This window comes from Anomaloglossus baeobatrachus, chromosome 3, assembly GCF_048569485.1.
Source record: "Anomaloglossus baeobatrachus isolate aAnoBae1 chromosome 3, aAnoBae1.hap1, whole genome shotgun sequence".
In the NCBI taxonomy this organism is placed as follows: Eukaryota; Metazoa; Chordata; class Amphibia; order Anura; family Aromobatidae; genus Anomaloglossus; species Anomaloglossus baeobatrachus.
The window spans coordinates 663,789,434-663,812,615 of NC_134355.1; the positions used below are offsets into that span (position 1 = coordinate 663,789,434).

The 23,182-nt window shown below is 47.3% G+C and overlaps 1 protein-coding gene across 1 annotated transcript in view; it reads right to left on the reverse strand.

Annotated features, from left to right (window-relative positions):
- LOC142297018 (cytochrome P450 2C14-like) overlaps positions 1–20,081 on the reverse strand; it is a 61,468-nt gene extending 41,387 nt beyond the window's left edge. Inside the window, exons 1-2 of the mRNA XM_075341228.1 lie at positions 20,039–20,081; positions 2,732–2,928 (exon numbers count right to left, since the gene is read on the reverse strand). Coding sequence (XP_075197343.1) covers positions 2,732–2,905 — 174 coding nt within the window. The 5' untranslated portion in view covers positions 2,906–2,928; positions 20,039–20,081. The remainder of the gene's footprint in view (positions 1–2,731; positions 2,929–20,038) is intronic.
- Positions 20,082–23,182: the final 3,101 nt, after the last annotated feature.

Sequence of the window (23,182 nt, forward strand, 5' to 3'; positions counted from 1 at the left end):
CACCAAGGCTCCTACCCTGGTACCGTTCATCTTGAACTCTCCTGCTGGAGCTACACCTAGCTCCAGCCCACACTCCTCTCCAAACTGAACTTCAGACTAATCTGCTCGTTTTCCCACCCTGGGCTGTCTTAGACCCCTGGGTGGACGTGTCCCAACCGCCTTGTCATGCCCACTGGTGTGTCTATCTTTCCCTAAGGGGGGATGACTAGGGTTTCTGGTCGGCTGTGTGTTTCCTAGTGAGGGAAGGTGTTATGCAGGGGCCTAACTGTGACTACCTGATTTTGCCAGGGCGTCACATATGCATAGCAATAAAATGGAATCTGATGACCACTATTCTCACAGCAGATGGGGGTTATTCTTCTGAAACTTCCACTGTTCAGAAATAGATGATGTATACTATTATTTTGCCATGTATGTTTCAGATGATAGTGTAGAGTGCAGCAGGGCAGTCGTCATTGGTGAGTGGTCGATTCCTCCTCACGTACCAGCATACAACGTGAAAGACATGGTCCTGGCTAGGTTTGTGGACTTCTGCTGTGTGAGCAGTATGCTATGTGGGCCACATGTTGGCAATGGTTTAGTCTGGCCAGGACAAGTTGACAACTCGTACCAACATGGGGACCACCAGATCAGTTTAGACAATGAGATTTTGCTCAATTGTTCCTCTTCATTAACTACATACATGGTTGTTCTTTTATGGACTTTCCCCAATATATTGATGTCTTTCTTGAATTTGGGCACCCAGAACTTTACACAGTATTCCAGGTGGGGTCTGACCAGGGCAAAGTATAGGGGGTAATGGCCTCTCTGTAGCGCCAGCATCTCTGCAGAAACGCTTATGTGGCGCCCTGGAAAAGCCAGGACATCACAAGCACTACACCAACACACCCCACACTCCCGGTCAGGCACACTGAAGTCAGACAAAAACCCTTGTTGCCTTCCTCCAGGGGCTGATGTTCACACCAGGAGGTGGGCCAGGCGGTTGGTCCCGCCCACCGAGGAGTACACAGTCCTGGAGGCGGTAAAAGAGTTCAGTTAGTTCGGAGAGAGTTAGGGAAGTGAAGAAGTAAGTGGCAGTTGAGCAGTCTGAAGTTGGTCCGGGTGTGTGGCCCGGACGGAACAGCAAGGTTGGCAGACGGTGGTGACCGTCTGCAGGAGTGGCCTATTGGAGCCAGCCGTAAGGACCGTGGATGGGCGGTGGCCCGGCGGTACTGGACCGGTACGCAAAGAGAAGCCAGCACCATCCGGCAGGGGCTTACGGACCCCGGCAAGGCTAGGAGTTGCAGTGCAATTTGCCAAATCCGTTAGCGAAGGGAACCTCCTGGGTTTCCCAGCAGCCAAGTCCCGACAGAAGGCCACAGTCCAACCGAGAGAGGGAAACACAGTCACCGCCAAGGCTAAAGTTCCCAGGGCCAGAGCCTGCGGGCAAAAGGGGCTCCTTCAGCAACCTTCAAGCTGGGGAGCGGGTTACCGGTGGGAACCCATTGGAACCGTTTACACTACACAGGTGCAGGGAAAGGCAGTCACCATCAACCTGCCGGGAGAAGCAACACCGCAGCCGTCTGTGGAACCCGTCCATCCAGCCGTTTGTTTTACCGGAGACTCTGTGTACATCATTGGCTGAGTGAGTACCACCGTGCCATGCAGCACAGCGCTGCCCTCGCGACCCTGCACCTCACTAGGCCCCGTAACCCGCCTGCCATCCATCCCTACCCCTCACCGGGCCCCGGGACAACCAACCCCCTACCCACGGAGGGGAGAAAACAACATCCTAGCTGCTCCCTATCATCGCTCCCGGGATCCCCGTCCAGAGCAGCGGTGGTGTCACAACCTCACCACAACCGTGGGTGGCGTCACGGACTATAAACACCCAAAACCATTCCCCTTTTCACTCACGGGCGAGGAGCGCCGCTCGAGTCCCCGGGATCCGGCCCACCGCTCGAGCCACCACCGAGCAGCAGCCAGACCCGAGCAGTGGGAGAGCGCGGCGTCCCCTCCTCCACCCGCGACACTTACTTACTCACTGCCCCAGCTGGTCTCATCCTCCCCTGCACTTCCCCGGCCATCCACGTGTGCTGCCGCCTCTTTCTCCTCCCGGGCCCTGTAAATGCCGCACAGGGTTCCCAGGAGTGCATCTAAGCTGCGCATGTGAGCACCAACCCTCCTCCTAAAGGGCTGGTGCACCATTTACTGGAAATGCCTCTCAGCCAATGAGAGGAGGTGCCTGTGCAACACATTGTGTTAGTCAGTACCCGTCTATCTAGTTGTCAGGTCCCACTTTCCCTGTGTCCGTTGCCTATACCTGAGTCTGCCTTCGCATACCTACTTGTCCCTGCTGTGCCCACCATACCTGTCCATTTCCACCTGGCCAGCCTGCCTCAGTCATCCCACCAGTCCCTGAGTTTCTCACCTGTCCTAGGAGTCAGCTGCCCCAGTCTCAGTCACTGTCCTGGGAGTGGTACCTGATGTCTGCCTTGCGGTAGGCTCTTAGTTAAGCCCCTTCCACTAAAGGGCAAGCCTAGGTCCCTACTGTGGTCCAGTGTGTCCACTAATCCCGCTTGCTGCCCCCTCATCGGCTGCAAGCGTTACACTCTTCTTATCTAGAATCAGTGCTTGTATTGATACATCCCAAAATTGTGTTGGCCTTTTTAGCTTCAGCACCACATTGTTGGCTCATAATGTAGCAATAGGCCAGAAATCAGTGTACACAAGAGATTAATAATATTCTTACCTCCATAAAAGTTTTGTAAGGTTTTGACATGTCAATCGAAAGAACATTTCCAATGATTGGTAAAGGTTTTGGTCCTGGAGGGAAATTTTTGGAATTTCCTTGTTTCTGGTTCTTAAACGCATTGGCCAAAAATAAGATGACAATGATGGAGAGGAGAACTGTGACCAGATCCATGGTTAATGCGAGCTCTTTAAAATCTAGGAAAGAAAAAGGGGACATGAGTAATATCTGTGTTCACATTTTGAAGGAGGACTGCTGTTCTGACATTTTAGAATTTTGCTACAAACTTAACCCCTTAACACCCCCCAGCGATTTTCCATTTTTTATTTTTGTTTTTCCCTCCCCTTCTTCAAGAGCCATAACTTTTTTATTTTTCTGTCAATATTGCCATATGATGGCTTGTTTTTTTGTGGGATGAGTTGTAACCATTAATTTTTATCAAAAAGTGTACTGGAAAATGGTAAGAAAAAATCCAAGTGCGGTGAAATTGCAAAAAAAAAAGTGCAATTGCATGACTGTTTTGTTTTTTTTATTCACCCTATTCACTATATGGTATAACTAACATGATGATGCCTCAGGTCGCTACAAGTTCGTAGATATCAAACATGTATACTTTTACTTTTATCTAAGGAAGAAAATACACAGAGTAAAACTACCCAGCGTCATCTCATCATCTCAGCATGGATTGGATGTTAATGAGGAGGAAGAGGAAGAGGAACAGGAGACGTTGACTGCACCCCAGTGGGTACTATCCACACCAGCTTCATCCATTTTGTTCAGCATGGATGGCCTGAAGAGGAGGAGAGGGAGGAGGAGGATTAAATGGAGAGTCGTCTTCCTGGTGAGGACGGGGAAGTCGTGCCTGTTGGGAGTCTGGCACAAATGGCTGACTTTATGTCCCACTGCTTTCCTGGGTCCTTTGCATTATATTTTGTCCAACACTGACTACAGGTTGCTCACCCTTCTTGACTCACGGTACAAGGAGAACTTTCCATCTCTCCTTCCTGCAGGAGAGAGAGGGCAACTAAAATGGTGCAATACCAGAAGGTCATAGTTGAAGAATCGGTTGAAAAAATCCAGTTTGTCAATACAGATGGCAGAAGTTACCCCTTGTTACCCCTCTCTAAATCACTTGTAAGGCCACATCTGGAATATAGGATCCAGTTTTGGGCTCCACATTTTAAAAAGGATATTCAGAAGTTAGAGTCAGTTCAAAGGCGGGCAACTAGACTATTACAAGGAATGGAGGCCTCCCATATGATGACAGGTTGAAAAAGTTAGATTTGTTTAGCTTAGAAAAAAGACGTCTCAGAGGAGACCTCATTTATATGTATAAATACATGTGTGGTCAATATAAAGGACTGGCACATGACTTATTTCTTCTAAAGACAATACTAAGGACCAGGGGGAATTCACTGCGAGTGGAAGAAAAGCGATTCCGACAGCTAAATAGGAAAGGGTTCTTTACAGTTAGAGCGGTCAGACTGTGGAATGCCGACCACAAGAGGTAGTAATGGCAGATACTATAACAGCTTTTAAAAAAAGGCTGGAGGATTTCCTCAGTACACAAAACATTGTTGGTTATAAATGACTTAGTGACCAAATGTAGAACTGGTGGAGGAAGGTAGAACTAGATGGACCTAGGTCTTTTTTCAACCTAAGTAACTATGTAAGTGATATTTCCTTGGTCAACTAAGGAGGTGAGACTAGGAAGACACGTACCAGGTACCTCAGAGACAGGGGAACACTATTGACCACTTTACGACCTTGGACCTACCCATACCTCTACCTGTTTCTCTAATTTTCTCCCCCATGCAGATCTTGTCTGCTGACATGTGCAGGTAACAGGCTCGGGTCTATCGAAGATCCACTCGCACCTATTAACTAGTTAGGTTGCCCTGTCAAATTTTTACAGCACGATCTAACACACATTGGCAGGCATCATGCCATTCCTTGCCACCATTGATGGCCCCAGGACGTGATCACGTAGCACTGATGGGTTGACATGATAGCCTGGGGTCGGCTGATCACTCCTGTTCCTGTCATGATGAAATTGCTGTGAGTGCCGACAGAGCGCCAGTATTCACAGACCATCAGCATTTTTGTTGCTCAGAGAGATGATAAAGCATCGCTATGCAGAGCAGAAGCAATCGGACTGTGCAAGCTTCATGTCCCCTAAAGAGACTAGTAAAATCAGAACAGAACCTAAAAAGATTTGGCCTCAGTGAAAATAAAGCAAAGAAAAAAATACATATATTTGGTATTGCCATTTCTAGATATGCCTGATCTATCCAAATATAAAATGAATTAATGAATTATTATTATTATTATTATTATTATTATTATTATTATTATTATTATTATTATTATTAATGATTATAATTATTATTATTATTATTATTAATTAAGCTGATCGTTGGATAGCATAACGAGAAAAAAAAAGCCAAAATAAAGATTTCGGTTCCCACAACATTGCAATAAAATTTAATAAGAGGTGATTAAAACAATGCATCTAAACAAAATGGTAGAATTAAAACTGACAGCTCAGGAGTCGGACGCAAAAAATAAGCCCTCACACGTCCCTCGATCTAGAAAAATGAAAAGGTTTTAGAATATGGAGACCAATGCGCAATTCTTTTTTTTGACAAATTTCTGAATTTTTTTTCACCACTTAGATAAAAATAAAATTATACATGTTTTGTATCTACAAATTCATACTATCCTGGGGAATCGTAATTCCAGATTAGCATTACCATATATTGAACATGGTAAACAAAAAAAAACAAAATCAGTTATGCAAGTGCACTTTTTCTGTAATTTCACCGCATTTAGAATTTTTTTCCCTTTTTCAGAACAATATGGGGTAGAATAAATGTTGTCTTTCAAAAGTGCAACTGGTCCCACAAATAACAAGCCCTCATATGGCTATATTGATTGAAAAATAAAAATATTATGGCTGTTGGAAGAAGGGGAGAGAAATGCGAAAATGAAAAATTGAAAATTGCCAGGTAGTGAAGGGGTTAAAGATCTGGGACTGTTTCATTAGACTATTTAAGCACCCAGGGACTGATTTACAGGGTACTCTGACAAGGAGGGAAAAGTCTTGGAAGATGGTGAAGGAGTACCTAGCCTACCGTCCCACCATCCTCATTGATTCATCTGTGCCGTACAACTATTGGGTATCCAAGCTGGACATATGGCATAAACTGTCCCTCTATGTCTTGGAGGTGCTGGCCTGCCCTGCAGCTAGTGTTTTGTCTTCCATGGCGTTTTGCAGTACCTTCTAATTTTTGGCAGGCCTTGCATAGAGTGCATAGGCATTATTAGTGTAGGAGTCCCACTCTGAAAGGGAATCTGTCATCAGGTTTTGCTACTGCATCTGAGCGGTATGATGTAGGCAAAGAGATTCTGAAAGTATCCATGTTTATCTTAGATCACTGTGTGCAGCCTTTCTGACTTTATTTCAAGATTAAAGCTTGCTTTACACGGTACGACCGATTGTGCGATTTCACAATCGATCGTACCCGCCCCCGTCCTTTTTGCGTCACGGGCAAATCGCTGCCCGTGTCGCACAAAGTTAGTAATCCCCGTCACACATGCTTACCTCTCGTGCGACCTCGCTGTGGGCGGCGAACGTCCACTTCCTGGAGTGGGAGGGACGTTCGGCGTCACAGTGACGTCACACGGCCGCCGGCCAATGAGAGCGGAGGGGCGGAGATGAGCAGGATGTAAACATCCCGCCCACCTCCTTCCTTCCACATAGAGCCGGCGGCGGCCGCGGGAGGCAGGTGAGCTGCTCATCGTTCCCGTGGTGTCACACGGAGCGGCGTGTGCTACCACGGAAACGATGGTCAACTAAATTAAACGATTTTATGGAACCTAACGAGCAGTACCCGACTCACGATTTGTGAGCGATACTGCGTCGCTAGGAGGTGTCACACAGGCCGGCATCGCCAGCGATGCCGGATGTGCGTCACAAAAACCGTGACCCCGACGATCTATCGCACGATAGATTGCCTGGTGTAAAGCAGCCTTAAGTTTAGCAGAGCTGGGAGCTTTCCCCGCTCACACCTGGCTCTCAATATAGATTGTGCATTGACTGTGAGGTGTCAATCACAGCTGGGGGCGCGTCAGTCTGCTCTGGTTGTGCAGAGGAGTCACACCAATGTTAATCACAGAGCAATAAACCCTTGCGTAAACAATAACTCAAACAAAGATATGAAAAACACAGATGTTTTTACTTTTTTAACCCTCGTAGCATGGTGTCCCACCTTACATTGTCAATCCTGATGACAGATTCCCTTTAAAAATGGTAAAAATGCTTTTCTGAGGTCCTTCTCTACATGTCTTCCTGGGTGTATTGGAGTAGTCCATTCTAATTTTTAGCACATTTGCACTTAGTGCATAGGCTTTATGAGTGTAGAGTCCCATTACCTAACAATTTTAATAAAATGTGTATGAGGCCCTACTTTAAAGGGAACCTGTCACCATTTTTTTGCTCTATAAGCTGTGGCCACCATCAGTGGGCTCTTATATACAGTATTCTAACATTCTGTATATAAGATCCCAGGCCGCTGTGTAGAACATCAAACCCCTTTATAATACTCATCTAAACCGGTCGCTGCAGCGGATGCAGCTCAAATGAGCGTCTTTCTCCTCTTTCCGCCATTTTTGTCCTCCATCTTCTGAAGCCGGGGTACATGACGCGTCCGACATCATACACACTCGCCGGCATTCATGTTCTGCGCAGGCGCACTTTGATCTACCCTGAGCAGGGCAAATCAAAGTATTGTAGTGCACCTGCGCGGGACCAGCGAGTGTGTATGACATAGACGTGTCATGCACACAGGCTTCAGAAGGAAGACGAAGATGGCCGAAAAAGGAGGCGCCTTCACCGAAGGATGAAGACATCCATTTGAGCCACGTCCACCGCAGCGACCGATTTAGGTGAGTATTATAAAGTGTTGTTTATGTTCTACACAGCGGTCTGGGCTCTTATATACAGCATGTTAGAATGCTGTATATAAGAACCCACTGGGGGTGACCGCAGCTTATAGGGCAAAAAACTGGTGACAGGTTCCCTTTAACACTAGAAGTCCCACAGAGGGGTCATTTAACATTTCTACCTTTGGAACCCAGAGACGTGTCCGAATGACCTGAAGGATTTTAGCTAACATCCTATGATCACTGTCTTTTGGTCTGTAATTAATGCCATTACTGTCGCACCACAGGAGGTTGTTGTTTTCCATTGAGTTTAGCCATTTAGTTTCAAGTTAGTTCTATTCAGTTTGGATTAAGGGTCATTTGACCCTCTTTCGGGACTTCAGGGGGGAGCTCGAAATTTCTGGGACTTCTAGTGTTAAGTCTAATACAGAGTGCAGAGAAGTCCCTCTTCCTTTTAATTTTTGGCAATTCTTGCATTGTCTGAATAGGCTTTGGGAGGTATATAGTCCCTCTTTCAAAACTTAAACAGGATCTGTCTGACCACATCACATACACCACACGCCCAGATAAGTTAATAAAATGTTACCATTACATTTACCGGTGATTACCGCCACGGGTAGTTCTATTTCCCCTGATACTATGTCATCTACATTAATCATAGGCAAAAGGGAAATATAATGAGAAATAGCCCAAGTAATAAAGCTATGTTCACACGTTACATTTTTGCTATGATTTTTTGCAGCTTTTTGTAATGAGTTTTATGTAAATTAAATGCTGATTTTTACAGAACCAGCTAAAGCTAGGAAATTTCACAAATCTAACACACGATTGACTGCAATGGAAAACTGCTGCATTTTTTAAGGAAGCCCCATGTCAATTCTTTTAGTGTTTTTACAGCTTTTTTGCAGATTTTTTTCAACATTAAAAGTAAGAAAAAAGTGTGAAAAAGCAGAAAAAAACACAACATGTGAACATAGTCTAAGTGGTGGTGAAGGCGAGGTTTTTTTAAATTCTGCCTTATATAGAGATCATTATACTGGATATAATGTTTATATACAGTTTTTCAAAATTTTTCACAATTTTTACAAAATCCATGCTATCTTTCGTTTTGTATGTATTATTGTCAGCCCATAAAACTGGAGAAATATTCTGGCAATATTGTTCCCATCTGTGACCTGGAGTCGGAGATGCGTCCAGGCATCTTTCCGCATGCTGTTCCCATTGAATTTGAGCTCTGATTATATCTAATTAAGTCATTTTCCTGCCCTCCAGATCTCCTGAGGTTTTCCTGAAAAATACATGAGTTTCCCATTGACTTCCATGATACTCATTACTTGAGTTGAGCCCATCCTGCTCAATTTGAGTACCGAGCACTCGAGCATTTTAGCACTCACTCATAACTAGTATCAAATAATCAGTACTTACCCTATCACTCCTGTGACCATTCACACTGGAGGGTGAATATTGACAAGGCTTCAGGCTGCAGCAGTGTCCTCACTTAAGGTGCAATTACACTATGGATCATTGTGAAGGAGCATTCCTGTGAACACTCCTTTCATGATAATCCTCCAGTTTACAAAGGCTGCAGATCACCTGATGAGCGAGCAAAACAGGTTTATAGGGTGAAAATCATCATTCTTGGCCGCATGTATTCCTATTTGCACTAAGCCATAAATCATGGTCGCCATCAGGGGATTACAACCATGACTGGTGTACCGGGCCCGGAGAAAAGGGGGGCCCAGCCGAGCTTGGTCTTAATTACTTAGCTTTATGAAGGCTCGGACCCCTTCTTCACCAGGCCCCAGTCACAGCTGCAGCAGAGGGGCCCGGCGGTGTCGCTTCAGCCACTGCACTCACAGCTAAATTGCATAAGGCATCGCATGCAAATTAGCCGTGTGGCCGGAAGAAAGGCGAGTAAAGCAGAGCAGAGAGGCGGCATGTCATCCCGCAGCCGATCGTGATGAGGTCATCACTGCGACCTCATTTCAGTGCTGTGGGCAACGCGGAGGTGGCAAGGACATGGCATCCGGCGGGGAAAGGTAGGTGTTCCTTAATCTGAAGATCCCCAGGGTTCTGGGGGGGCCCATCCAGCTGAAATGCATCACTACTCAGAGAGGACCCACGTGACGTGGGAGCAGGGTAGGGGGAGTGACATGTTTGTTTTTTTTTCTTTTTGCAGCAGACAATCATGCATGGTGAGGCCCTGGAAAGGGATATATACAAGAAAGAGGACATATATAGCAGGAAGGGGACAAAAAACAGGATGGGGACAATATACCAGAATGTACCTGGGGTATATGTATACAGCAGAAGGGGCCCTGGAAAGGGACATATATACAAGAAAGAGGTCATATATACCAGGAAGGGAACGAAAATCAAGATGGGGACATTATACCAAAATGTGCCCAGGAGGGTGATATATATACACAAGGAGGGGTCCTGGAAGGCCACATATATACAAGAAGAGGACGAATACGCAGGGTAGGGGATAAAAACCAGGTTGGGGACATAGATACCAGGAGGGTGATATATAAACACCAGGAGGGGCCCAGAAAGGGAACATATATACCAGGAAGGGGACAAAAACCCGGATGAGGACATTATACCAGAATGTGCCCAGGGCAGTGATATATATATATTATACACCAGTAGGGAACCTGGAAGGGGATATATATACAAGAAGGAGGACACATATACTAAGAAGGGTGAAAAACCCAGGATGTGGACATATATACCAGAATGTGCAGAGGAGGGTCCCAGAATGGGGACATATATACCAGGAGGACTAATAAGTCAGGATGGGATATACATACCAGGAAGGGCCCAGGATGAAGACATACATACCAGGGAGGGCCCAGGATCGGGTCAAATATACTAGGATGGGGATATGTATTCCATGAAGGGGACAGTGTGGGAGGATAATATACAGAGGGGCAGTGTGTGTGAGAATATATAAATAAAGAGGGGCAGCTTGTGAAGGGGGATAGTATACAATGGGGCAGTATACTTGAGTGATATTATACAGAGGGGCAGTGTGTGGGGATATTATACAGAGGAGCAGTGTGTGGGGATAATATACAAAGGATCAGAGTATGGGGGGATATTATACAGAGGAGCAGTGTGTGGGTGGATAATATACAGAGGAGCAGTGTGTGAGGGGGATATTATGCACAGGGACATTGTGTGTATATTATACAGTGAGGTAGAGTGTGTGTGGTGGGAGATTATACATGGGGAAGTGTGGGAGAGATATTATGGAAAGGGGCGGGGTAGAGGGTGTTTTATGGAGATTGACGTTGTAGAGGGTATATTATGGAGAGGGGCGGTGTAGAGGGAATTATTAATTTTCTGAGGGAAATACTTCATTTTTTGGAACAACTTCAAGGGCACTAACACTTTTGGCCATTAATGTGTGTAGTATTATTATTATTTATTATTATAGAGGCCATTTATTCCATGGCACTTTACATATGAAAAGGGGTATAAATAGTAGGGAGAACTACAATAATCAAACAAAACAAGGCATGGATTGGTACAGGAGGAGAGAGGACCCTGCCCGCAAGGGCTCAAAGTCTACAAGGGATAGGTGAGGATACAGTAGGTGAGGGTAGAGATGGTCGTGCCATGCTATAGTGGACTGAGTATTACAGCAGGTTGTAGGCTTGTTTGAAAAGGTCAGTCAATCTAATATATATATAAAGCTGAGTGTATGTATGTATGTATGTATGTATGTATGTATGTATGTATGTATGTATGTGTGTGTATGTCCGGTAAAAGAATCCACACCGTCGCATTTACAATCACAAAATGTTGCACAGACACTCCATGTGACTCAGGGGACGTCATAGACTACGTTTTGACAGGAAAATTTAACCCCGCGCTTTACAGTTACTCTCCAACAAACCTACCTCCATTAAAGTCAATGGAGCTACAAGCTATAGGCTATTCATAGCAGCTGTGAGTGGTTGCTATAGAAACGAAAGACATTCATAGTATAATAAGCTTATGTGTGAGGTAATAAGATGTCGGTAGAGAAACAGAGAGAGACAGACAGACATAGTCACAGACAGATAAGAGGCAGACAGGGAAAGAGACAAAGAGACAGAGAGAGACAGACAGACAGTCAAAGAGACAGAGGCAAAAAGAGACAGACAGGGAAAGAGACGGAGAGAGAGACAGAAAGAGAAACAGACAGACACAGACAGAGTAAGAGGCAGACAGGGAAAGAGACAGAGAGACAGAGAGAGACAGACAGTCAAAAAGACAAAGGCCGACAGAGAAAGACAGAAAGTGAAAGAGACAGAAAGAGACAGACACAGACAAACAGAGAAAGAGACAGAGAAAGAGACAAAAACAGGGAAAGAGACAGAGACAAGAAAAATGTGAGGGAAAGAGAAAGAGACAGACGGGGAAAGAGACAGATGTGGAAAAAGACAGATGTGGAAAGAGACAGACGGGGAAAGAGACAGACGGGTAAAGAGACTGCCCTAGAACAACATTGCCCTGGAACAAGACTGCCCTGGAACGAGACAGCCCTGGAACGAGACAGATCTGGAACGAGACAGACAGAGAAAGAGACAGACTGGGAAAGAGACAGATGGGGAAAGAGACAGAGGGGGAAAGAGAGAGAAAGAGACAGACATGGAAAGAGATACAGACACACAGACAGACAGAGACAGATACAAACAGAATTAGACTGGGAGAGAGAAAAAGAGACAGTTACTATCCCAGTAGTATACACACACACACACACAAACACACACATACTCCAAGAATGGCGGTGAGTGTGGAAGGTTTGAGGGGTGGAGGGGGAGCTGGGGTGAAGCCTGGGGAGAGTCTTATGGAGGCCTAAAATTTGTCCAGTATAGGGCCCTGAAATTTCTAGTGGCGGCCCTGCAATCAATTACTGATTGCTCAGTGCACATCGTTTAGCACAGTATTTTAAATGACTGCCGATGGCTAATTAATTTCTCATTAACAGTCTTTTAGTGCTGGTAGTCAGCAAATTGTGTAAATGTACCCGTCACCAGATTTGGTGACTACAAGCTGTGGCCACCACCAGTATGCTCTTATATACAGCATTCTGGAATGCTGTATATAACATAAAAAACACTTTTATACTACTCACCAAAGGGGTGGTCCAGTCTGATGGGTGTCGCCACTCTCCAACCTGGCAATTCCTCTCTGCAGTGATCTCCATCCTCCTTCTACTCAGACCAGTATGGATGACATGTCCTACGTCATCCACACAGGCCAGCATTGTAGTCTTCGACAGGTGCACTGTGATCTGCCCTGCTCAGGCAGTTCAAAGTACTGTAATGTGCAAAAAAAGGTTAACACCTTCATCTCCGTGTGATTTTCCGTTTTTTGTCTTTTTTTTGCTACCTTTCTTCTGAGAACCGTGACTTTTCTTATTTTTCTATCAATATTTCCATATAAGGGCTTATTTTTTGTGGGGCGAGTTGTACTTTTAAAAAAAACCATGAGTTTTACCATATAGTATACTGGAAAACGGCAAAAAAATTCCAAGTGCAGAAACATTGCAAATAAAGTGTGATTGCACAATTGTTTTTGGGATATTTTATTCACTGTGTTCCCTATATGGTAAAACTAATGTGTCTGTGCAATGCCTCAGGTCGGTACGAGTTTGTAGACACTAAACATGTATAAGTTTACTTTTATTTAAAGGGTTAAAAAAAACCTCAGAAGTTTGATCAAAAAAAGTGGCGTACTTTTTGTGCCATTTTCTGAAACACCTAGCTTTCTCACTTTTTGCGATCTGGGGCTGACTTACAGCTTATTTTTTTGCGTCTCAGGCTGACATGTTTAACAGAACTATGCTTGCGCAGATGCTACATTTTGATCACCTGTTATTGCATTTTAAGCAAAATTTGCGGCGAACAAAAAACTTAATTTTGGGGTTTGGATTTTTTTTTCTGCTCCGCTGTTCACCGATCAGATTAATTTACTTTATATTTTGATACATCGGGTATTTCTAAATGTGACGATACCAAATATGTCTATATTTTTTATTTTTTTAACCCTTTATTTTGAATGGGGCAAATGGGGGATGATTTAAATTTTTAGTTTTTTTTTTAATTTTTTAAAACTTTTTTAACTTTTTTCTTTACTAGTCCCCTTGGGGGCTATAAGGATCGGCAGTCTGATTGCTTGTGCATGTCTGTAGATCACAGCTGCACAGCTGTGATCTGCTGAAATGCTACCTTACTGTGGCACCCCTGACCTGGTCAGGCACCACTGAGTACTGCACCCATGCTGGGGACAGTACAATACAGGTAATCCAGAAGGCTGACCGGGGTGTGGAACACAGGCGCATAGTGATCAGGTCTCACACATGTACCCATGAGAGGACCCCTGGGGATCCCAGGAGGGGGAAAAGCCTTCACCTTCACTGGAATAGTGGAGGGGGCCAAAAGCCTCCATCTCCTCTCAAGGGGTGTGGTAAGAGAATCTGGTTGCTAGGTGGCGTAGGCAAGAACAGGAGAGGAGGAGCAGTGAGCCAGTTCAGAGCAGAGTCCAGGGAGCTCCGAGAAGAGCTGACCCCTTCCCCTGGGCTGCTGGAGCCTGACAGTGTCCGCGCAGTGGCTACCGACGGGGGAGAACGGTCAACTAGGAGGGCTACCCGAAACCCATCTCCAGCTAGAGAGAGAGCACAGAGTGGGAAGTAAGGAGACTGCTAGGGAGTACCAGGCCCAAACGGGCGGCAGATCCCGAAGCGGAGATAGATCCAGCTTTCTTTTGCTAAACCTGCCGGTGTGGGGCTCTCAAAGCCCACGCCACAACACCACAAAAGCCGCAGCCACGTAGCCACAGTTAGGGCCCATAGCTCACAGGAGGCAAGAAGCTGGAGTGATCTGGCCCAGGCAACAAGCACACGGCAAACGAAGGGGAGTGAGGCTTCAGCAACTTCCCTGGGTGACCCCCATAGGGACTCAAAGTCGGGGTCACTCCAAACCATCAAGGGCTAAGGAAGGCGAGTTAGTAGTCACCCTCACAAGTCAGCCTGAAGGACACCTGGTTCCCACTTGGTTCATCCCAGCTACGCCCGGGTCACTCACCCTGCCATCAACTGTGAGTAAAAACCCTGAAAGACATCCTGCCTGTGTTGAGTCATTCTGCGCCTTGTAGTTCTACACATCTACACAGGGCCCTGGGGCTTGCCTCACTCTCAGGAGGCTACTACAACTGGCTGCACCCACCATCAGCCCCAGGCATCCCTTAACCTGCAGTGGCGGTCCCCACTGACCGCAAATCTGAGAGTGGCGTCACGACAAACTACAAAGAAGGTTTCCTACCTGTGACCAGACAGATCCAGCTGAGTGGAGTCCCTGAAGGTAATGCACCGACACTGCACATGCGGGGCTTCACATCTGGCGTCACGAACAGGATAAGGACTAGACCTGTTCAGACAGGTGACCATGTGCCTGGGCGGTCCGCTTGGAAAACTGGAAGCGCCGCCATATTGCCACCATGAAAAGCGCGCTGAAAAACAACAGCAGCCCGCGCTGGGAGAAGTTACCGCCCACGAAGAGGTGTGGCTACCCAGAGATCCCCTGCAGAGTTCTGACCTCGCTTGTGAAGAGAGCGGAGGCGTCCAGAGACGGCGGAAAGGAAAGGGAGCCACAAGCCTGCTGCTGCAGAGAGAAGAGATGGAGTCCGGACGTGGATACCCAGAAACCAGGCTCTGCTGCCTGGTGGTGCCGGGAGCTTGCTATCTTCTGCGATCAGCTGGAGGCCAGGATTATGCGACAGCTCAGTGAGGGACGCACGGAGCTTCTGGAGATGGCTGCGGCGGTTCGGACCTACGAGGAGGGAGCCGCGCGACGCCTGCCAGATCGAGCGGCGACGACTCAGATCCCGATGGTGCCACTGATGGGTGAGTCCAGAGTTGCCCCGGCCAGCGCAAGTGCTCCAACCCCTGCTGCTACGACCGCGGTCCCAGAAGAGGCGCCCGGCGCGGCGACGCTGAGCCAGGCCGCAGCCATGCCAGGTGCGGCCCGCCAAGCCCAGGCCGCCGCAGCGATGCCCTGCTCGGCCCGCCAAGCCCCGGCCGCCGCAGCGATGCCCTGCTCGGCCCGCCAAGCCCCGGCCGCCGCAGCGATGCCCTGCTCGGCCCGCCAAGACCCGGTCCCTGCAGCAACGCCCAGTCCGGCCCGCCAAGAACTGGCCGCAACAGCGACGCAGATCCAGGCCGCCGCCACGCCAGGCTCGGCCCGCACAGACCAGGCCGCCGCCATGCCAGGCGCGGCCCGCCAAGACCAGGCCGCCGCCATACAGGGCGCGGCCCGCCAAGACCAGGCCGCCGCCATACAGGGCGCGGCCCGCCAAGAGATTGCATCACCATTTTCCCCGGCCTGCAAGGCCAGAGCAGACACCGCTCCCCAGCCTAAGGAAGTCCCTACTAGGAAATCCCTGATAGGTGAAGACTCCGCATACTGGCAGCTGAAGGCTGACCTGGAGGCCAAGTTCCCACAGGAGATGGTGGACCGATACATGCTCCCTCCGAACACCCCTAAGGCAACCCCTGCAGCAACCACGCTGAAGAGTCCACCGCCTGGGCCAGCTGAGGAACACTCATCCCCAGCGCTGCCACGACCAGAGTGCAGCGAAGAACTAAGGGGGAGAGGAGGGCAAGAAGTTGAGGAGTTGCCCCCGGAGCCAGCAGCAGTGCTAGTCCCAGAGCCGGAGATGCTGCCATATTCCCGCTGGGACGAGGAAGACCTGACACCTCCTGCTGACGAAGAAGACCTGCCCCAAAGCCTCACCTGGGAGCTTGTAAGCTGCACTTCGCAGAATCCAGCCCGCAAGACACAGCGCCGCAGCAGAACCCAGTTTTCCCCTGCACCGCCATCCCCAGAGCAGAGAGAAGTCACGGCCAGAGACCTACAGGAGAAAAGGTTCCTGAGAAGAGCCAAAGCCCAGGCCAGAGGACCCCTTTGCAGAGGAGTAGTGGAGGACTTCAGCCTCAAGTCAGGATATGGGTTCATCGTAGCACCTGGTATAAAAGAAGGTATTTTTGTCAATCGGAGAGACGTCAGAGCTAATCTGCCCAGAGGACACCCTGGCAGAAACTTAAAGATGGGAGACACAGTGCAGTTCACCATGCACCAAGGAGAAAGAGGGTGGTATGCCCTAGATGTAGTGCCATGTCCCAGAGAAGAAAGGAAAGACAGTAACAAAGAAAGAAAAGACCAAAGACCTAATGATGAGACCACTACAGATGAGGAAAAAGGTCAAGAAACCAACAGGTGCCGCAGCCCTACAGGCCCAAGCCCTGGTGAAGAGGAGTCTGCATAAGTTAAAGTAAAGCATACAGCAAGTTAAAGTTTTGACCAGTTGGAAAGTTTGTTTTGCAACGTTTTAAAGTTCAAGAATGTGCCCACAAAAACTATTGTGAGAAATAAACCTTAAGGCTATGAACTGGCTATAGCCACAAACTCTCGCAGTGTAAATAGTTACACCAGAGGGCACCACCGCCACCAGAGTCAGCCTGTTTAGGGGCTTGGCTCGTCTGCAACCAGGAGGAGCCCGTCCGTATATAGGGCCTTGGCTCACCTGCGACCAGAGAGCATGCCTGTTTATGGGGCCTGGCTCTCCACCACAAAGAGGGTACCTGGTCAGCACCAACTGTGGAGGCCGCCTCTGCATCCTGCCAGAAGAGGCTGAAGGCGCGGATCCACCAGGCCAGGTATACCCTGAAACCACCAGCCCATGTAAGCCGCCTCTACATCCTGCCAGAAGTGGCTGAAGTCGCGGCCAACGTGAAAGGGTTTGGGTGGGTTAACGGACTTGTGGGTGGAGGGTGGTGATGCATGGTACCTGGTGCTTTTAAAAATGTTTTACATGTTTTAATGTTTTATGCATTTTAAAATGTTGTCTTGCAGCCCGAGGACGTGCTGGTGATAACTAAGGGGGAATGTGGCGCCCCTGACCTGGTCAGGCACCACTGAGTACTGCACCCATGCTGGGGACAGTACAATACAGGTAATCCAGAAGGCTGACCGGGGTGTGGAACACAGGCGCATAGTGATCAGGTCTCACACATGTACCCATGAGAGGACCCCTGGGGATCCCAGGAGGGGGAAAAGCCTTCACCTTCACTGGAATAGTGGAGGGGGCCAAAAGCCTCCATCTCCTCTCAAGGGGTGTGGTAAGAGAATCTGGTTGCTAGGTGGCGTAGGCAAGAACAGGAGAGGAGGAGCAGTGAGCCAGTTCAGAGCAGAGTCCAGGGAGCTCCGAGAAGAGCTGACCCCTTCCCCTGGGCTGCTGGAGCCTGACAGCGTCCGCGCAGTGGCTACCGACGGGGGAGAACGGTCAACTAGGAGGGCTACCCGAAACCCATCTCCAGCTAGAGAGAGAGCACAGAGTGGGAAGTAAGGAGACTGCTAGGGAGTACCAGGCCCAAACGGGCGGCAGATCCCGAAGCGGAGATAGATCCAGCTTTCTTTTGCTAAACCTGCCGGTGTGGGGCTCTCAAAGCCCACGCCACAACACCACAAAAGCCGCAGCCACGTAGCCACAGTTAGGGCCCATAGCTCACAGGAGGCAAGAAGCTGGAGTGATCTGGCCCAGGCAACAAGCACACGGCAAACGAAGGGGAGTGAGGCTTCAGCAACTTCCCTGGGTGACCCCCATAGGGACTCAAAGTCGGGGTCACTCCAAACCATCAAGGGCTAAGGAAGGCGAGTTAGTAGTCACCCTCACAAGTCAGCCTGAAGGACACCTGGTTCCCACTTGGTTCATCCCAGCTACGCCCGGGTCACTCACCCTGCCATCAACTGTGAGTAAAAACCCTGAAAGACATCCTGCCTGTGTTGAGTCATTCTGCGCCTTGTAGTTCTACACATCTACACAGGGCCCTGGGGCTTGCCTCACTCTCAGGAGGCTACTACAACTGGCTGCACCCACCATCAGCCCCAGGCATCCCTTAACCTGCAGTGGCGGTCCCCACTGACCGCAAATCTGAGAGTGGCGTCACGACAAACTACAAAGAAGGTTTCCTACCTGTGACCAGACAGATCCAGCTGAGTGGAGTCCCTGAAGGTAATGCACCGACACTGCACATGCGGGGCTTCACATCACTCTTACAGCCAGCGCTGTAAGAGTAAAGTAGCATATGGCTCCCTCCCGGCAGTAAGAAGTGAGCCATGATAGCTACAGGGATCATCACATGAACATCTGTTACCATGGCAACCATCGGTTCCACGTGATCACATTATGTAACTTTTAATGGCAGCAGGTGAGTGCACGATTACTGCGGCGGGTATTTAAATAGCGCTGTCACATTTTGACAGCGCAATCTAAGGTGTTATCAAGCGCAAGTGGATCGTGGATCCACCCACACCTGAAAGCCGCTCATGTCAGCTGTTCAAATCAGGACTCACCACCAGCTCACCACAGAAGCCAGCGGTGATTACCTATACACGATCCATGACGTAGCCAGTTGGTCATGTGTCGTGAAGAGGTTCAAGACCGCTCGCGCATGCGCACTACAATACTTTGATCTGCCCTGAGCAGGGCAGATCAAAATGCGCCTGCGCAGGACCTCAATGCTGGCCTGTGTGCATGATGTAGGATGCGTTATGCACATGGGGCACAGAAGATGGTGGTCGTCGATTGTCGCAGAGAGGAGGAGCTGGACCGGAGAGCATAAACACCCATCGGACTGGACCACCCTTCTTGTGAGAATAATAAAAGTGTTTTTTACATTGTAAAAAGCGGACTGGGCTCTTACATACAGTATTCTGGATTGCTGTATATAAGAGCCCACCGCAGCTTATTGTCATCAACTATGGTGACAGGTTCCCTTTAAACAGCGCATGACCACTGCAGTCAATCATTGGGTTCAGTTGTCTTGTCCAACCTTCCTAATTTGTCTAAAGATTGGTCACTTCAGTCAAGTGCTGTAATCATCAAAAAAAAGGCTTTAAAAATAATAAAGGAAGAACTTTGGACCGGTTTGATAAACATTTCTCCAAAATAAGGATTTACTTGTTTGGCCACAAAGATATTTACAATTCTGATTTATACGTTTTTAAAAGATCCCCACAGTTTTATACAATATGATTCTTCTCAAGGAGTGACCAAAAATGACTTTTGTTAAATTCTTTAATCCTAATGGCAAATTTAACAAAAAGCACATAGATTGTTAAAAATCCACATCTGACTTTTAGGATCGCTACTTCCAATAGGTGGCGCTGCGCTAGAGTTTGTCTCCTTTCATGGAGAGACAATTTGAATAAGATTTTGATATATTTTTTGCTCAGAGATTACGATTAAAAAAAAACAATAGAATGGAATCTAAATGCTTCATTATTGATAAACGAGCCCTTTGTGTCTTACTTTGTGCCGCGTGGAGCGTCCAGCAGATACTGTTCCCCGCTGCAGTCTCCAATCTTCTCTCGTCACACGGTGAATCCGCTGCTTTTAAACTCTTGGAGAATAATTAAACTGCACGATTACAACACAAGTAGACACTGAAAACCTGGAAAAACTTACTTTACCCCACAACAATAAATTCCAGGGAATTGGAAAGGAATCGTTCCAATGATTACAGAAATATTTCACCTTGATTTTATGTACTTTAACCCTTTATATGCTCTGCAAAGTTCTCGTTTTTTTTGCTACATTCTGGACAGCTAAAACTTTTTTCCCCTTCACCATTTTCCATTGCGGGCTTTCTAGTATTATATTGCGCATTACGTTTGATATTTTGTATGGTTCTTATTGTGCTATAAAATTATATGATTTTTTTTTATAAACAAAATTTCCAGGAAAAACTGCTACAATATGTTATGCTTAGTGCATAAAGCATGACATTAGCATTTAAGTCCTCTTTACTCCTGTACCTGTCTGTGCCTTGTATTGTTTATGGCTATTGTACTGGTCCGTATTATGTATACCCCTTTTCCGATAGAAAGCACCAAGGAATAAATGGTGCAATAAAAAATATTAATAATAATATTTTAAATATTAGTTAAGCTCCATCTGAGGTTGTGAGTTGTATTAATCACTTAATCACCTAAGCAGATAAGCAAAGCAAGAATAATTTTAATTTTTTCCATCCAAGGTCTTACAGCAACTCTTGGTAGATGGCCAAAAAGAGATTCCTCCAGTTCACGAGATCCCAAACTGGGTCAGGTAGTTCCACTGCCCCCTTACTAGATGATACGCACTGTCTCCTAACTTTTAGTTTTTCACACAACTTTTGTATCTCCCGGTACAGTCTCGGTTGTCATAGCCTATACTCTTCCCAATGACGGATACCACGACCATAGCATGTGTATCCAGCTCCAGGTGGCAACAACCCCCCATCATCCCCTTGTCAATGTCTTAAGTATCCCCCTGGGATAACTGTGCATTGGTGGAGGTATTTTTCTAAGGTCTAGCCCCTCACCTGGGCGTGCATGTGAGAACCCCTGTGGTGACGAGTCCATTGGGTCTACAATCCCCATCTAAATAATGAGACTATTGGCTAAGAGAAAAATGGCTTAATTGAGGCTCCTAAAACACTAGGTAGAGTAATGGAATGTTTTCTTTTACGCTAATTACCAATTTCATTGTCAGGCTTCCACCAGGGGGTGCAGAAGCAGAATGTAGATTGAACTCAAAAAAGCAGTTAGACAAAAGCCCACTAAGGGGCTCACACACCAGTGAAAGAGAAGTCAGCAAGCCTAAAGGCCCTGTCACACACAGAGATAAATCTGCGGCAGATCTGTGATTGCAGTGAAATTGTGGACAATCAGTGCCAGGTTTGTGGCTGTGTACAAATGGAACAATATGTCCATGATTTCACTGCAACCACAGATCTGCCAAAGATTGATCTCTGTGCGTGATGGTGACAGGGCCTTAAGTCTTAACCAGGAAGTCATGTCTGAATAGGGGAGTGAGCAAGCTGAAAACAGGTGGAAGCATGAAGATCAGAAGCCAAGAGGTCACATCAAAAGCCAAAAGGAGAAGCAGAGTCGTGGTCAGGAAACGTTACTGAGGTCAGAGGCCAAGAGAGCAAGTAAGTACAAAGGAGGGGGAGGGGACTGAGACGGAACCAGGATCTGGGAGACAGAGCAGACAAGCAATACAAGGGAAACAGAGGTCAGGGAGAGGTAAGCTGGTCAGGGCTAACTCACAAGAACCAGTTGCACATGCTGCAGAGCAGGAGCTATTACTGGTGGCATCCCAGAAGAATCCACACCATAATAAAGCAACATGAGTCCCGGAACGAGGCACAACCGAACAGACTCTCTCCACCTGACTTAACCCCGTCAGAGCCAAGCTACAGTCATGACACTCATGCCTGGCCTTCTGTGCATCTTAAGCCAGCTTTACACATTGCAATTTCGCATACGATATCGTATGCGATTTGCAACGCCCCCATCGTATGTGCGGCACATTCAATTTGTTGAAAGTGCCGCACAAACGATTAACCCCCGTCACACAGACTTACCCGTTCATACGACCTCGATATGGGCGGCGAATGTCCACTTCCTGGAGTGGGAGGGACGTTCGGCGTCACATCGACGTCACGCGGCAGCCGGCCAATAGAAGCGGAGGGGCGGTGATGAGTGGGACGTAAACATCCCGCCCACCTCCTTCCTTCCGCATAGTCGGCTGGAGCCGCGGGATGAAGGTAAGATCTGTTCATCGTTCCCGGGGTGTCACACACTGCGATGTGTGCTGCCTCGGGAACATTGAACAACCTCATGTTCAATTCATGAGGAATGGACGACGTGCATGCGATGAACGGATTTTCGTTCAATCGCAATCGCACGTACCTGTCACACACTACAATGTACCTTACGATGCCGGATGTGCGTCACTTACGACGTGACCCCGCCGACACATCGTAAGATACATTGCAGCGTGTAAAGCGGGCTTTCAACTGACAAATAAGGAAATATCTAATAGAACTACCACCATGAGAACAACAATAAGATCGACATAACCAGCGCTCCATGCGGGAAAAGTCTGAAGCCCTTAGAGCTCTATATCCATTGGTCCAATAGTCTCCACTGAATAGAATTCTATCACTGGACTATTCCTTTAAATATAAGAACATCTTGCTCTTTGCAGACATTATTATGACTAGTGGAAACCATTATCTGCTTTCAATAAACAATATGATTGCTTCACCTTTCCTCTACCCAAGGCAGTTATTAACTAATGTCTTATCATGTCAACTTTCATCTAGAAGATAATCTTGGCTCCACTTTTACCTGTCTATTTGAAAATAGATTTCACCTTATCTCTTTTACACCAACCAAAGCAAAATCTTTCATTTGCAATTCATAATATTTTTAATTAATATTCAAAAAATAGATACTTGATTTATATCTTAAAGTATTTTTCCCTTTAACACCTAAGGAGTACTTTGCACGCTGCGACATCGCTAACTGATGCTGCGATGCCGAGCGCGATAGTCCCCGCCCCCATCGCACATTCAATATCTTGTGATAGCTGCCGTAGGGAACATTATCGCTATGGCAGCTT